Below are 18,124 nucleotides of genomic sequence, written 5' to 3'. Positions count from 1 at the left end.
TTCTTCTAATAAAATGATGTCACTTTAAATCCGCAAATCTGGAATTGGAAGAAGAAAATCAAAGTTTAAATGATTTTGGAACAACAAGATGGGGTGCAGTTCATCCGGTGAGCTATCCCTTTAAATCTGTCCCCTCCTTCTGATGAATATTGCTGTGTGTGTGTGCAGTAAGGAATCTCCTGATGTGTGTATCTCTTCAGTGTGTGCAGGAGTGTGGAGCTGTCCGCGGTGCTGAGCTGCGTTAGATAACAGCTCGTGACTCTGCAAGCTGCACACGCTCCTGAGACTTCACCAAACCACACGCGTAGTAATCGCGTATTTGATCTGAATTAGACAAATGCATGTTTCTGACCTGTTTCTGGATTTCCGGTTTAATATCATTTGATAGGTTCAGCACATTGATGATCACCAAAGAAAATTATTATTTATTTATTTTTCTATTTATGAGCTAAAACTGCAGCATGCAGGATTGCACCAACCTGAGGGTTATGTGAATCAATGACGTTCACATGATGTATTTTAAGCTACAGATTCTTCTTGAGGTGTAATGTACTGCTGCCAGCTCTTCGGCTGTGAAATTTTGCCTGTATCGAATCTGTAAGGTGCCTGTGCTTATCTTCATGCATTCAATCTGAACGACAGCGATGTCTAGACACATGGAGCAGCGGTGCAATTTATCTTCCTTAAGAGACACAGACAGCGCTTTTCTCCATTAAAAACAGAAGAAGTGTCACAGATCTCAGAGTCAACGGCAGTGTGGACGCCGGGCGAGCTCATGTTTGTGCGGACGCTTCATCTGCAGACTCTCTTCTCTACCACCGCACTCCTAGTGATCATTAAAGTCCACTGCAGATGTATCATGCATATTAATGTTGCATATTAATGCTTATGATGAACCAACAAGCGACTTAGAAAGTGCTTAAGCTACAGAATGTAGTTAACTACATTTTGTATCTCAAGGGGACAATTGCATTATAAACATATAAAATGCTTTAATTTATTTTGTCCTTTAAGCAGAACTTTCCTGGTTCATGAAGTAGTCCAAACCAGCAAAATCATTTCATTAAGTGTTCTTGTAAATAAAGAAAACCTAAAAGGCAAACTTCAATTAAATGATCTGTCCAAACAAACCCATTGACTAGAATGAATTGTCCATCCCATTAATGAGCCATTGTCACATTAATGAAAAATATTCTTCAGTTAGCTACTGTATTTGCTGTTTTCGGTGTGTTCCTTTCCTATCCACTTATGGCTGTGGTTTAGTCAGTGTTTTTTAGCTTCATTAGTTCAGTGCCCATATGCATATTATTATATTAAAGGAATAGTTCCCAAAACAGGAAATGAGCTCACCCTCAGGTTTCTTCATCAGATAAGGAGAAATGTGTCATTCCATCACTTGCTCAGCAACGGATGGGTGCCGTCAGAATGGAATTGTTATGATGGATTATGGACTCCTATTTTAGTTAAAAACGCCTGAATGTTGGATTACTTTCATCTTTTGTCTTCTCCAGATGTTCACTGATGGACTGGAGTGCTGTGGATTATTGTGATGTTTTTATCAGCTGTTTGGACTCTCATTCTGACGGCACCCATTCAATACAGAGGCAGTGATGCAATGACACATTTCTCCAGATCTGATGAAGAAACAAACTCATCTCGCATGGCCTGATGGTGAGCACATTTTCAGCAACTTTGCATTTTTGGATGAACTATTCTTATAGGCTTGATGATATTATGTCAGATTTACATAATCATATAATCTGATCTTAATATCAGCTAAAAAAAAAAAAAGTGTTCACCCTGTTTGTAGTTAGTTTGGCTCTGTTAGTAACATGCGTTGCAGCATTGTTTTAGACATGCACACATGAACTGCTCTATGATAATGAAGAGTATGTGTTCCAGGAGTTTCAGGATGCGCACATCTAGACTGCAGTGGAATAAAAGATCATTTCCATTCCTGGAGTAACTGAATCCTTGAGCATTATCGTGATTGATAATACTTGCTCAGCATTCTGTGAGCTTCTTTATGCTGCTTTAATGCTTTTGTGTCCATTGCACATTTTATGGCCCGGTGGCTTGATGTATGGCCTTCACCTAAAGGTTATTCTTCCAGCACGCTTCATTAACCCTAGAGGCCTGGAAAGCGTTCATTCACTGGATTCCCTCACTCTGAATGCACAGTAACTTACATATTATAAACACACAGTGACCTAAAATATTATACTGTAAAAAGTGCTAACTTACAACTGTTACCTCAAAGAGCTGTTTCTACCCGATTAAATATATAAAATGTGTTTCGTTGGTGTAAACCAAAGTATTTAGGTGATTGATTCGGTGTATTCAGATGCTACCACTTTTAGATTACCATTTGTTTTGTATTTTGGACACTTAAAAATTTCTGAAAGTCACTGCATGTAAAATCATTTATAGAGATTACCCATTTCATCAGAAGTTTGTAGTGTTGAAAAGGATAAAACGGTCTGTGATTAATTGTGCTTATGGTTAATAGTTGCTCTGCTATTGTGGCAGTGTGTATTTCAGGTCACTCTGTCCCTAAAAACAGCAGCATCTCGAAACTAAACTGTGTTCGATTGCTTTACACGTCAGTCAGACTCTTTTCTAGGTACTTGGCCAGAATAAGATGCCATGAGCATCAGATTTTGTGCCCAGAGGAAATGTTTGGGAAAAGTGACATCCATTAAAAGCACCTTGACATCGGTGGGTTAGAAGTCATTGTAAAAATGGCTCAGTCAGTGAAGACAGACCTGAGGAAAGCTTGTGCAGTATTCAAGTGCAAACCACTGGATTGGTATGTGTGCAATTTAACACAATATAATATCTGGCTGAAGTGTCAACATTCATTCTGGGGCAATTGTGAACACATACAGTAACATTAGTATTACATCAAACTTCGGCAGCGTACGAGCATACGTGTACAAAAACAGCTGTTAAACTACTGGTTTATGTGAACTAACCTCAACATTAAAGTGACATATTCTGTCCACAAATTCTGACTTTGATTTGTTTTGTGGAAAATAAAATAAGATCTTTTTCTACATTTTCTGAACCCATTGATTCTCACCGCATGATTAAAAAGCACTGGGAAGATTTTCACTTTGAAGAAATCAGATAGAGCCATACAGGTTTAGAGGAATTGGATTGTGTGGCCACTGTGTGTCCTCGGTAACATTTATAAATTAATAAGAAGCGCAGATATAGAGCGGTTGACTTCAAAGATACTCACACTCGCTGCCCTCTCCAGGAGGCTGATAAAAGGACAGTCCCAGAGAGATCAGCGCTGCAATCTCCAGGATAATGAGAGTCACATCTTGTAATGCTTCCCACACTAACTGTAAAAAAGTTTTTGGCTTCTTTGGGGGTATAAGATTTTGCCCGAAGACTTCTCTTCTTTTATCTAGATCTGTGGCAACTCCATCCAAACCTGTGGGGAAACAGCAAAGACAAAGGTTACAAGTCAGCAGAAAACACAACACCAGCAACACAAGCGATCGTGTCCCAGATCTTCACATCAGCCCATCTGTGACTCTCAGAGTGAATCAGGTCAAAAGGTCACTTGTAGCCATGGCAACTGGGTATTTGACCCGTGGCTCAGTCAGATTTGAGCCGTTTGCCCCTGCTGGTGGACACCGTAACTACAACCATCTGATGGCAAAATACAGTTTTCTCTTCCGAATTCTCACAAGAAACACCTATCTTTAGGGATGTAAGAAGTCACTCAACTCACGATTCGATTCAATTCATGATTTTGATTCAATTCACAATCAATTTTTACAAAATGAGGTTTATGACCAATTATAAACTAAATGTGTCATTTTATTACTGCTTGGAAAAAAATGGTGCACGTTTCTTTGTGAAATTGAAATATAACACTATAATAATAAACTAATATTAGCACTTGCATATCATTGCTCTTTTGTTGGTTTTGGTTTCTTCTATTGACCTTGTTTGGATAAAAGCGTCTGCTAAATAACAAAATGCAAATATAATGTAAATGTAAATAACAAAACTAAACTGAATTTTTAAAACAAACCCATTAATCAAATAAATAACAAGAAACGAGAAATCTCTTCATACTAAAAAAAAAGGTTTTCCATTTTTTCCATTTAAAATGAGAGGCATTTTAACCATGATCCAAACAAAGATGCTACATACATGCAGCATGAGCAGTTTTTAATCTAAATTGTTAACATTTCTAAATTTGAAGCAATAACAGTCTGACTTCAGTTTTGTGAAACTATACATAAAAATATCAGCATGAAACAGAAACAGCAGACGAGCTGAACGAGACGCAGATTCACTCTCTGCCAGCAGGTGGAGCTTAAAGCGTTTCCTTGGTTACCGCTGTAAACAAAGCAGTACTGCACTCATGAACTTTAATATGCTTTATACAGAGGCAAGATGAAAAGAAAAAATAGCATCTAAACTTTTCTAAAGACGGTAAGTTCCCCTCAGACACACATTCATATAAACTACCCCTAACTGAATCATAACATGTTTAGCACCACAAACCGATTTGAATCGTCACATATTTGAAGCAATTTTTAACCTGCTTGCGGTTAATCTTTACATCCCTACATATATTGCTAAAATATTGTTATTTTATACAGTTCAAAGTGTAGAACAGCAAGACAGACTAAATATATTATGATATATAATAATATATAATATAGTATGCTTATACAATATATGCGATTGGCTCAAGAAGTTGAAGAAATGTCTTAAATGTAAAGTGCCTTTTATATTGGTCAAATTGATAATCATGTTGTTAATTGCACATAAAATATCACACATATTTAAAAAAAATAATAAAAATTATATTAACATATATTAAAATCTAAATAAATATATTCTGGAAATGATTGTATTTCTATATATTCATTTATTTTAGTTCGTATTTTTTCATACTTTTTTCAGTGTGGAACTGAGCGCTGATGACCAAGGCTGTGCATTGAGATGTGTGTGAATGCTAATGGATGGCACTATTCTCCAGCTCGATGAGCGTCTCAGTCCCCAGCATCAGTTCAGAGATGTAATGTCTCTCTTCACTGCGGCAGAAAAAGGATTTGTACATCCAGTGCCCACGAATGTAAAATGAGCAATCCATCTCTCTGTGTAAGATCGGGCCCTCATGTCACCCACAGTCTCCAATTATCCTGCTGACTCACAGCGCAGGCTGATCTACACGCTTACATAAAGCCCTTCTGCATTAACACTCAGAGACGCACACTAGTCAGGGAGCTGCCTTGACTACTAGTCAACTGATCTGAAGCATGTTCAGTATAATTAGACTGCTTTACGTTCTTCTACCTCTAACAAGATGCAGTAATTAAGGCACTACTTGCCTTTTACAATCTGAACCAGATTTTTAAACATTAGGCATCATACAATAAATGACTGAGGATCACACACTACCAGACTTTAAAATCACTCCAATCATAGCAGACTCGGGTTGCTAGAAGACACATGACAAATGAAAACAATAAGTGTTGTAAAATCGACTGGATGAAATCAGATTCTGAAGCTAGTGAATGTAGTGTATTCCAGCCAAAAGACATTAAAGACATTTTTGTTATACTGTTTTCACAACAATATTAAGCAGCACATCTGTTTTCTTTGTAAAAAATAAATAAATACAAAATAATACAAAATAAAATAATATATATATATATATTGTGGCCATAAATTAACAATTTGTTCCTACAGCTTATTGTTTATTTTTCTAATTTTAGTGAACTTGTGCCCACAGATTAAAAATTTGTTCCTTCATTTTATTAAATCATGGCCATGTAATAATTTGTTTTGTCTGATTATTATCAATAGTTGTTAACATTGATAATAATAAGAAACGTTTCATTTAGCATTTTTAGAATAGGAACTGCAGTAATGTAATGAGGCAGAAAATTAAGGAAAATTTTAAAAAAGTTACATTTTACAATATATTCACATAGAAACAGTTATTTAAAATAAAAACAAAGATAAAATAAATAAATAATTTAATCCAATAAATGCAGCCTTGATAATCAGAATCGTGATGATCGGATTTATTTCAAAAACATTAAGAAAACTAGGGATACTAGGAATGGGAAACATGGGGAATTTAACAGCTCCACTTCCTTCATAACGTGCTTGGGATCAGATGCTTTACCCACAGAGGAATCAAGCAGAAAAGGGTCAACTGGTATGCACTATGACATAAGAATGACATACATAACTTTGATAAAAATTAAACAAAAGAATAAAAAAGTAATGTCATTTGGTGAGAAAACAAGGAGGCTATGAGCTGGGAAAACTCAAAAACCTTGTGTGATCCAGTGAACAACCCAGTCATGAAATCTTCAGAAAGCTTGAGTGATCAAGAAACATTTCTGATTATTATCAATGTTCAGTATTTTGGAAGGAACAGTCGTGCGTTTTCCCCAGGATTCTTTAATGAATATGTGATCCTGGAGCACAAAACCAGTCATATGGGTATTTTTTTTATTTTTTATTTTTTATTTTTTTTTAAGTTGAATAAATAATCTTTCCATAGATGTATGGATTGTTAGAATAAGACAATATTTGACAGAGATATAACTATTTGAAAATCTGGAATATGAGGTTGCAAAAAAAAAAAAAAAAAATCTAAATATTGAGAAAATCACATTTAAAGTTGTCCAAATGAAATTCTTAGCAATGAATTATTACTAACTAATTAAAAATTAAGTTTATAAATATTTACGCTAGGAAATTTACAAAATATCTTCATAGAACATGATCTTTATTTAATTTCCTAATCAGTTTCGGTATAAAAGAAAAATGGGTAATTTTAACTCATACAATGCATTGATAGCTATTGCGAAAAAGAATATATGTACTACTTATGACTGCTTTCTTGCTCCAGGGTCACATATAAAGTTTAAATGAACAGCATTTATTTGAAATATAATATTTTAAATGTCTAATAGCACTTTTGATCAATTTAATGCATCCATGCTGAATTAAAATAAATACTACAAATGCTGTGTTTTTAAGACGATAATTGTCTATAAACATGTCTTCAGACCTCTGAATCCCACCTAGCTGTTTTTGAATGCTATAATGTGACAAATACAAACCACTTTGTTTCCAAAAAAGTTGGGACACTGTACGAATTGTGAGTAAAAGAGGAATGGAATAATTTACAAATCTCATATATTTTATTCACAAGCGAATACAGATAACATATAAAATGCTGGAAGTAAGACATTTTGAAATGTCATGCCAAATATTGGATCATTTTGGATTTCATGAGAGCTACACATTCCAAAAAAGTTGGGACAGGTAGCAATAAGAGACCAGAAAAGTGAAATGTACATATAAGGAACAGCGGGAGGACCAATTTGCAACTTATTAGGTCAATTGGGAACATGATTGGGTATAAAAAGAGCCGCAGTGTCTCTCAGAAGTCAAGATGGGCAGAGGATCACCAATTCCCCCAATGCTGTGGCTAAAAATAGTGGAGCAATATCAGAAAGGAGTTTCTCAGAGAAAAATTGAGTTTGAAGTTATCATCATCTACAGTGCATAAAGATTCAGAGAATCTGGAACAATCTCTGTGTGTAAGGGTCAAGGTCGGAAAACCATACTGGATGCCTTTTTTGGAATAGGGTTTGTACAAACTGTCATTTCTTCATGTATATTTGACCTTGAGATGTTCTGCTTAACTTTGAGGCGGTAAAGCCAGCCACTTCTGTGGTCAGAGGAAAAACATCCTTCAGCTGACACCAGAATTTTCATCAAAGTCAACACCGAGCTAAAGTAGCAAGAAATAAGATGGTGGCTGCTTCCATGGGAACATTTACGCAGAGCAGCCCAGAGCAACCGAGAGACAGCAAGAGAAGGAAGCAGCGTGTGACACGAGGAGGAGAAGGCGGCCGCTGGGAAACAACACACAGGTTGCAAATAGCACAGTGAGCTAAAAATAAACTCATTACAAATTCCATCTTAATTGAGTGTGTGTGTGTGTGTGTGTGTGTGTGTGTGTGTGTGTGGATCTCTGGAGCATCCGTCCCACCCGCCGTGAACACTAGCCCAGCTCCTGTGATCGCCGACCGCATCCATGTACTTCAGCGAAGCCGGGGTCAGAGCACGCCTGTCATCACGTGATCAGGCCATTAGAGCTTTATTAAAGGGAACAGGAAGACAGCATGGGGAGATATAAATATGTTAGTGTTTCGTGCGGTTTAGACTGCGAGTCATAAACAGTCATTAGCAGGTGTCAGCAAACGGCTCAAACATGCTGCAAGGATACAACCACAGTCAAAAGACAATAAATTACTGCTTGTGCGACACAAATACGGATTCATAAACGTGCCTCGTGCACTTCAACACCTGCTAAAAATATTAGACTCTGAGGAAGCCTGGGAACATAAAAGAGCACATGAGTCTGTCTCTGTCAGTCGTGGTCATTGTTTATGACACTTTAGCTTTCCTTCAAAACAAAAACAAATACAATATATATTAGGGGTTGCACAGACTAATCGACTAGTCGGCTTTAATGCTCTGCAATGACGCTTTAAGCTTTAAACGACTATTTGTTGGTCCTATAGAGGGCGCAACAGGATAAGAAATATTTAAAGGACTTCCACATTGACGCAACCGTTTCCTAACAGTTAAAAGGACAAACAAATGTATACTCCGAAAGCTCTACAAGATGTGTGATTATATTATTTGATGCTCAAAATTCAACAGGAGAATGCACAATCTAAACAGCTTATTGTACAGGTAAATTAATCGCTGTTAATCACGCAGATCATGCGCGCAGAATCATTCAGTGTGGAAATGTACTGTCAACACTGTTCTGTGATTTCTCAATAAAATAGCTTAGAAACGGAAAAGTTCAAGCATATATTTCTTAATAACTAAATCCCACAGTGTCACTACTACTAGAGAGACATTGCCTTGTAGAATTAATTCACACACGCAATCACTCTCACTAATGCATTCATATAAATGTAATCTTTACTGTGCTACTTTATCTATATCTGATTTAGAACGAGCATAAAAGAGCATGAATAAAACGACTCAAAGGCAAAAGAACTGATAAAAATGAGCTTTTATAGGAGCAATAACCATGTGGGCAGCGCTGTGTCATATGCCATAGCTGTGCACAAGGGGTCTGTCACATCTCCAGACATATTTGTTCATCAATGACGTCATCAGCGACTAGTCGACTTTGACTCGACTTGACGTTTATGTCTGTTTTTCCACCCATTTTGTCCTTTGAAAGACTAAAATGGTCATAATTGATAGACAGTATAAGACTCAGTATATACTCAGTATATATACTAGACCTTTAGGCTGGTCTAGAGCCCTGCATTTCATCCCAACTTTTTACGCCCCTTAGGCAAGGCTTCAGGCCAGTTTTTTACGTCATAGTTTAGATGCGGTCTGGGCCTCAGGCCTGTTTTAGGCTTCTCCTTATTTTTATATTTTTGACATACATCAATTAGTGATAAAAAAAAATTGCCCTGCTGGTGGAAACAACACAAGAGCGTGCGGCTGTGACTGGCAAGAGAAGCTCGACAGTGTTTATTGTTCAAATGCACGCAATAGGCTTAAGCTTGCCGGAAAACATTGGCAAAAGAAATTACCATAAATGTGTCAGGGGGAAATAGGAAGGAGATATTTGGATTATTTACTAATAAACAGTGTTTTTTGTGTACCAAGGATAAAGTTGCCGATCCTGACTCGCCACCTCTTCATTAAACGTGCCTTTAGAGAGAAGTGCATCTTTATGGAAATATTTATTTTACTCAATAAAATTTTACAGGTCAAATTATATGTACTTATTCGTTTTTTTTTTTTTACTTGGCATTCATAATGGACTTCAAATCTTGTATGAAAAGTGTATGAAAAAACCTTACTCACAAGTAAATATACTGTAAAAATTTAAATGACACAAAAGTGTACTTAAAGATAGAGATTTAAAGATTTGTTTTGTGCTTTTTAGACAACAGAAGTAATTATGAAGCGACATATATCATTGTTTTTAAATCCTACTAAAGTGGGTCAACTAACTGCATTTACATGTCAATTTAACTTGTCAATTAAGTGTCTGAACACAATAGGTTCAGTTCACTTGAGTATATTGTAATAAGTACTCTATTTTAAAGTATGGTAAAGTGTACTTTATCACAAGGGAGGGGAAGAAGTTCACTAAAAGCACATCTGACTTCAGTGCATTAGACGGGAAAGTAGCGCACAAGTCCATACTTCTCACTTTTATATTTACTGTATGCTTATATCCGAAACAGAGTTTCACAATGACCTTCGACCATTTTATTGCCTTTAAACCTAAAGAAGGTGCATTTTAAAGCACACTGCATACTTAAAGGATTTTGTGAAACAATGGAATCAGCATTAAGATAAAGAGCGAACGAGGGAGTGAAGAATGAAGGAGTGAAGCTGACCTCATTACTCACTGAACAAGTGTGAATCGACGTGCTCTGGGGACTCATGAGACCACTGAATATCATTTTAATTAGGGTGTAAAACCAGGACACATACACACTCATCGTGCAGCGCCGTATACTTGGGACAAATATAGATGGAGAGCAGGGAATAAGTGTGCTTTAAAATGACGAAAAGATTGATTTCTGCACTTTGTGTGAACGTTAGCTGGATCTTCTCTCTGCTATTTATACTGCAGCAGTTCAAACTGAGCTGCAATCCTTTTTCACTGGAGATATTTGCATATGCTTATACACTTGATACGATATTCAAAAATTACCCTTTTAAAAGAGAGAGGGAGCGAGGGGACCTACACTATTGCATATTTGAATGCCTAGCTTTTCCACTGTGGATAAAAATAGATCACCATGGAAACCCTACACAGAAAGCACTGTGGGTATTGACTGGGCACTGCAGCACATGCAGATGATAATACACCAGAACACCTGCATTGATGGCCATCTGTGCGTCACTGCGCTCAGCCAATACAATCACTGAACGGCTAACTGTATGTGAATCAAAAGGAAGCTTGGAGCGATAGACAGGTGGTCCGCTGTACCGAAAAGTGTATCCTAAATGAATACATGAAACTGTACTGTAAGTGGACAGAATAACAGAGCTGCATCCCACACTGGATTCCCATGTCGTTAGTGACAAATGAACTGATTCATGATTCCCGCCGCCAAATTACAAAGATTAGTAGTCAGTTATGCTTTATTTTAGTGTTCTTCTCACAGTGTAATTATACATTTAAGTACTGAGTACATGTACAAACTACAGTATATGGTTAGGATTTGGCTTGCATGTAATTATGCATAATTAATTGTTATTATAATAGTAAGTACATGTAACATGTGTAACAAGGACACCTTCAAATTAAGTGTTACTCTAGTGTCCCATTCTAAGAGCTGTATCCCACACTAACTGTGCTTGTTTACAGAAGAAGTTCACTGACTGGCGACAAACTGAGAAGAAACCAATTGGCCATCGCTGGAGATTGTTTTATAGTGATGACATACTGCATTATCAGCCGAGTGAATGTTTTTCTCTGTCTATCACCACATTCCCACTCACATGTGCTGATAAATAAATACTTCTACTTCAACTTTAGCATAACGCATCACACACACACACACACACACTTGTTATTTCCCGGGGGTTCCTGCAAGACATCAGAGATGTTACTAGTTGAATGCTTGCAGTGTTTTGTCCAGAACTAGTTTGTATGGCATTTTGCTGAACTGTTATGGAGGTGTGTAATAGCCTATAGTTCACCGCTGAGTCACATTCTGTGACAACTTACTAATAAAACAATAGACTAGACAAGTAGACTTAAAGAACAACTACTCTGGCAGCACAATATAACTGTGTGTGTTGGTTATTTTCCCACCAGGTCAAGGATCTTTCTTAAAATGCTCTAAACAGAAATATATCCTGGCCTTCAGGCTTCAAGCATCACCCACTGCAGCCCTCTTCTAAACAAGTCATAGTTACATGCTAAATGAATTCTCTGGCTCAACACTCTTTAAATTTGCATGAACTGTTGACTGAGCTTTATCAAGCATGACCAATATTGTTTCTCAGCCGAGCAGTCTTTTTTCTGTTTCTTTTTTTTCTTACAGTATTTTATTTAGGTTATAGAATAGGTGATTCATGCGCAGTAATATTTCATACGCACTAGCGTTATGTCTCTGTCCCTATTCGATGTTGCTTTGGTGGTATCAAGGTGACTTACAAGCGAGAAGGGTTTGAGCTGACACGCTGATTTACAGAAGTACATAAATTTAGCTTGCCTTTGGAGGTGGACGGAGAGATTTCAGCGTGGGACTTCGTTATGAATCTCCAACATCTGTCATGATGCTGTGGTTAACATGGGCGCTTACTGTTTGAGGGCAACTTAATTAGACATTGTGCTGTGCAGTCGTGTTTTTGACAGGGGCTTTTCCTGTTCAGACTGGAGGCCTGTGGATGTAAGGAGATGTCTGTTCTTTATATCCTGAAGAACAGGCTTAGGGATCTTAAAAACCCACGCTCATATGCTTCCTGTGTGGAGTAATGATAGCGCAGCAGCTGTGGGCAGCGTGTGTGTGTGTGTGTGTGTGTGTGTCTCTCAGCTGGGATGTCAGTGTCAGGTTGCTGATGCCGGGCTCAGATGAATCTCCAACACAAAGCTTCCCATTAACATGCACAGGAGCCCCCAAACTCTATAGAAAAGCACTTTCCAAAACTTTCCCTGCACAAAAATAAACATACTAAATGCATTTGAAATAAATGTATTTCATGCTAAGTATGCTACAAACACATTTACATATTTATGTACTTAATAAAAATACTTGTAGTATACTAAACTGTTAATAAAGTCTGCTAAACTGGAACAATTAATTTTGTGCTTAATGCACTTTAACTGTGCTGAAGTCCAATTGTGCCTCTATTTTAGGTACACTTTAAATATCTTGCATTTAAATACCGATATCATTCAGAGATTTTACAGTCATTAAAATTATGTACAGACATTAAATCAAATAGTGACATTTTAGGATTAATATTAAGATATTGCGCATTGTGCATGTACAGTAGTACTCCAAATAAAGTTTAATTATTTTTATATGATATGTCAGTAAATATGTTAATAGATTTGAATTGTATTTAATATGAAATAAATCTATTTTAATATATTACTTTAGACTGGAATGTTATTTTAATATAATAAATATAATAAATCTATAGTGAAGCTACTGCATTACATGCTGGAAACATAATGGATTTATCTTTTCCTATTTATGATCCATATATTTGACATTACATAACTGCATATTGCATATACATCTGAATTAGAGTAGTTTTTCTATGACACTGAGGATACTGCGAGAGAAAGCGGTTCCTTGACATACTGTATATGAAATGTGCATAAGTCAACACCAAACAGCACTGACCCATTTTAGTTTCATAATATTTCCTCAAGTGAAATGGAAGATTAAACTGGTGGGAACAAAGTGTCTATAATAGTGTATAAAATATCCCTTTAAGGTAACTACTGTTGGTTAAGAACCAAATGAGAGGCAGAGACTATTACACTGTGAGCAGCAATGTCATAAATATGATTTCCAGTCATTGAAGATATAATACAGTTTTATAAGGTCATCACAATGTATAAAGCCAAAATTATTTCTATTTATGGTCAGTTCGAAATTATATCTTCAATTAGAAAGTAAATTGCATTAAATTTGATGTTGACATAAAAAAAGAGTAACCTAAAAGTTACATTTTTGGTTGAAAAATACTATACTAAATACTAATTAAATTAATTGATATTTACACCACACTTGATGTTGTACAGTAAAGCTCACCAGTCTGATATTTGACTATTACACTGAGCGAAAGATGTAACTAGACAGGCACAATCACACCAAGGTGACTCGGATTGTAACACTGTGTTTGTCAGTGAAAGAATCGCTTTCTTCACCAGTGTCATCTGTATTTGTTCTGTTTTCTACTGAAATATCCAAAAGTCCTAAAACTGAGCTAAATTTAATTGTGTAAAATACTAGGACCTGTTCAAAGAGAATAAATTATATATGATATATTAGAATAAATGTCTTTTGCTTGTCAGAAAATGTATTTTGTTTGAAAAAGGTTTAGATACTTTTTGCTGGAAAATAAGAAAGAATTATGTATGTCTAACAAGGGTTATATAAGTGAATATCACAATTGGTTTTTTTTTTTTTTGCATGTGTCAATGTGCTCACCCTGAAAACACTCCAGAACGCGCTCATCTACATCTCACACTTTGCTGAAATGTGCCAGTTTCAATGTTGCGAAAGGGAACGGATGACACAGCATCAACACCACAGGATGCGAACACAGGTGCAAAGATAGATGTAGAGGTCAAGAGGGCGAGCAAGACAGTGACAAAATAAAAAAGCAACACATCAGCAAGCGACCTGGCTCTGGTGTTAGGCAGACATCCGACGTAACGGATGGGGAGGCCCAGGGTGTGATTCACTGACCCATCTGGAGAGTCAGCGATTGTGTTTCACGAGTGGAAGCACACCTGCCCTTCACCAGAGTCGTGAGAGCAGCCGACCCCTTCAAACACACATGTGTGCTTGACCCTGAACACACCAACTGAGCCTGGAGGTTTGTGTGTATCATTCAAGGTTCCCTCGACTATGTCACAAATTTTTTGAAACTCTTATGTTCATTTAGATATTTTTACTCATCATAATTTAAGAGCTTCGTTTTGTGTGGCTTCAGTGCAAAGAGAAAAGCATTGTTGGGCACGTAAAGCAGCAGCTTTAAAGGGGTAATTCACTGCTGGCAAGAAGAAGAGAACTTGGCTGCTATAAGGGTGCGCCATTCAGGGGCGGACTGGGACCAAAAAGTTGCCCTGGACTTTCTGGCCCACAGCAGCCCACCACATCATAACGCAAACGCCCCTGTTTTGATGTCATTTATTAATTTAATATTTAAGTAAACAGTTTGGTGATTTTAACCAATAAGGCCACTGATCCTCTGTTGAAAAAAAAAAAAGAACAGCAGCTGTTCATTTAGCGACTCCTAGTGCGCGATACATGCTCATCAAGACAAACATTCTTCTAGAACTCACACTTTGCATTCAGTTAGCAGATCCATACGAATCATGCATGAAATAGAAGTTTATAAACTCAAACAATAGCTTTATGTGCTTTAAAGATGAACTTGAAGTCTTTATTCATTCGAGATGTTCAATAATAGATCATCTTTGGCTCGGTAATACAAGTTCATGATCCGATTAGTGAACCGATGATTCTTTTGAGTCAATCTTTTAAAATAATAATTTTGTTACGAAACCAGTGTGGAAACCAGTGTTTCACAAACTGGATAGATCTGAGGTGCAGGGCTCGCAAAATCGTTACCCCCACGTCCCGGGCTATTGTGTTTTCCAGTCCGATGTGCTATCGTGAAGTGATGTAAAACTCCTAACTTGCTTCGCGTTGTTCACTCGCTTGAAGGGGTGAAACGGATCGTAGCTTATCGTTTGCACTTGTTTCTAAATACTGCCGATTCAAGCGTTTTAAACAATTCGCGCGTGTTCAGAGCTGGCGCTCACTCATTCAAAGCACGCGCTGCGAGCAGCATTTCAGACAATGTGCGTACAGAGAATAAATTCATCTTTTGCGTATCGTAACTTCTGAATGAACACATACACACAATTATATCAAAATTATTGTCTCTGCAAGTATTCTCATAAACACAGTCTGTTATGTTTTAAGTGAACGTATACAGTGGCCTGCTGCTTAGAGAAATTCACTGTACCAGATAAATCTGTCTCTCTCTCTCTCGAGATGTGAAAGGAGGCGTGTTTCAAGATACGCAATTGAGTAGACAAAACTAAACAGGGAGGGAGGGCAAAACACTCATCCAAACAAATGCTTCATTAACACCGGCTTTGGTTGCAATACTCTTATCGCATATGTTGCACTTTGCTGACTCGGCATCCACTTTTATAAAGTGTAGCCACACTTTAGACCTCTTTGGCATTGTAAAACGAAAACGTTTTGAGAAAAAAACAACTACAGTTGTGTTGTGTGACTGCGAGTATCTTCAGAAATCCTTCCCGTCACGTCACGTGGTGGTGGACAGCCAATCACGGCGAATTTAGGTCCCTTACATGCACGTATGCTACAAGCTCACACAGACACACACAAAAAACAAAAAAAAAAACAAGGCCGCTTGGCTTTTGGAACCGAAATTTGGCACCAAAAGATAAATAATTTTTCGATACTCATAGTATTGAAGTTTTTCTTTCGATACCATAAAGGCATCGAAGTTCGGTACCCAGCCCTATAGTTGTCCTACCGAAAATGCTGTAAAACTTCAACACCCATAATGCAGTGGCTTGATCTAAGTGTCCATGTGCAGGGTTACAAAAATGCAATATGTATTTCACAATAAGATATGTATACAGATGACAGATTGGACATGACATAACCGGGGATATTTGGGTGCAGGTAGCACAAAGAAAGACTACAAATTATGGTAACACTTTAGTATAGGGATCAGTTCTCACTATTACCTAGATGCTTATTAGCATGCCTATTATTAAAATATTAGCACAGATCCTGCATGACTATATTCTATATTTCATCCTTAATCAGTGTTGGGAAGGTTACTTTGGAAATGTAATAGGTTACAGATTACAAGTTACCCTATTTAAAATGTAATAGTAGTGTAACTTTTTTAATTACTTTAATAAAGTAATGTAACTAATTACTTTTGAGTACATTTTGATTACTTTTATAAACTTCTAATGAATGTTAATTTGCAACTGTTAATCATCTTCAACCATTTTACATCATGCAGGTTTAGAGCTCAATACTATCAGACTTTCATCATTCTTCATCACCTGAATTAAGATGATCACATTTGAACACATCCACCACACAATCAGACTTTAGTACTGCCTTTTACTTAGAGATTGATCTGAAGGTCAAAGCAGATTTAAAATCAAAAGAAATAGTTTATAGATACTGTTTTTGAAACCAAATCTTTGCATAAATACAGGCATCTAACTGCATCTAACAATGGTTTGGGGAAAAAGTTAATAAAAAAATAAAAGCATATACATCAACTCAAATAAGGTTATCTAATAAGCATGTGTCCTATTTTGTGTACTAAACTCCTGAAACATTGGTGTCTTTTTGAAACACTGCTGTCTCTTTGTATATGATATGATGATAGTTTCTCAAAATAAGTAAAAAATGCTCATGAGCAGGGCCGGCCCTGACCAATTTGCTGCCCTAGGCAAGATTTTACCTGGCGCCCCATGCATCACAGCCCATTTCACCCTGTCATTGTGTTCATGATTTAGCATATATATATATATATATATATATATATATATATATAAATATATATACACACACACACACACACATTACAGCAGAACTGTTTCCAACACTCATAATAAATCATCATATTAGAATGATTTCTAAAGGATCATGTGATAGACCGGATGTTACATGTGACACTGAAGAATGGAGTAATGGTGCTGAAAATTCAGCTTTGCATCACAGAAATAAATGATCATTTAAAGTATAATAAATTGAAAACAAATTATTTTAAATTGTAATAATATATCACAATATTACATTTTTTTCTGTATTTTTGATCAAATAAATGCAGGCTTGATGAGCAGAAGAAACTTCTTTCAAAAACATTAAAAATAGTAATGTTTCCAAACTTTTGGCCTGTACTGTATCCCCCCAAAACTGCACAACTGTAGAGTAAAACATTAATAAAAAAGTGATAATAAAAAATGCGTCTTAAAACTGACATGATTGTACAAAATCACAGTCTAGGAACTCAGAACTCAGAACAACTGCTAACATTAAGTTTAAGGCAAAAATAACTGCCATAAAATTATAGTATCTTACTCCTATGCAATAAATTGTTCATTCACTACATCTATTTACCTCAGTCTTTATCCTCTTCTCTTTGGCACTGTATCTATGCGCATTTATAATGTGTCATGTAAATTCGGCCTTCCGTCACAATCAGGAAACTTTCACCGTGTCTAGAACTGGCGCGAGCTGCCAGGCCCGTTTCTACGAGCTGTGTGTTAACAAAAGTAGTGCTGTCTACATTGGATGCG

The 18,124-nt window shown here is 36.7% G+C and overlaps 1 protein-coding gene across 9 annotated transcripts in view; it reads right to left on the bottom strand.

Annotated features, from left to right (window-relative positions):
- Positions 1-18,124, bottom strand: part of atp2b2 (ATPase plasma membrane Ca2+ transporting 2) — a 166,515-nt gene that overhangs the window by 62,061 nt on the left and 86,330 nt on the right. For all 9 annotated transcript variants that reach the window (XM_059538272.1, XM_059538270.1, XM_059538268.1 and 6 more), the window contains exon 3: positions 3,245-3,442. In XM_059538272.1, coding sequence (XP_059394255.1) covers positions 3,245-3,442 — 198 coding nt within the window. The remainder of the gene's footprint in view (positions 1-3,244; positions 3,443-18,124) is intronic.

The sequence above is a fragment of the Carassius carassius genome, chromosome 44 (genome assembly GCF_963082965.1).
Source record: "Carassius carassius chromosome 44, fCarCar2.1, whole genome shotgun sequence".
In the NCBI taxonomy this organism is placed as follows: domain Eukaryota; kingdom Metazoa; phylum Chordata; class Actinopteri; order Cypriniformes; family Cyprinidae; genus Carassius; species Carassius carassius.
Note: the sequence above shows the minus strand (reverse complement) of the source record. Positions and strands in the feature narration are given on the sequence as shown.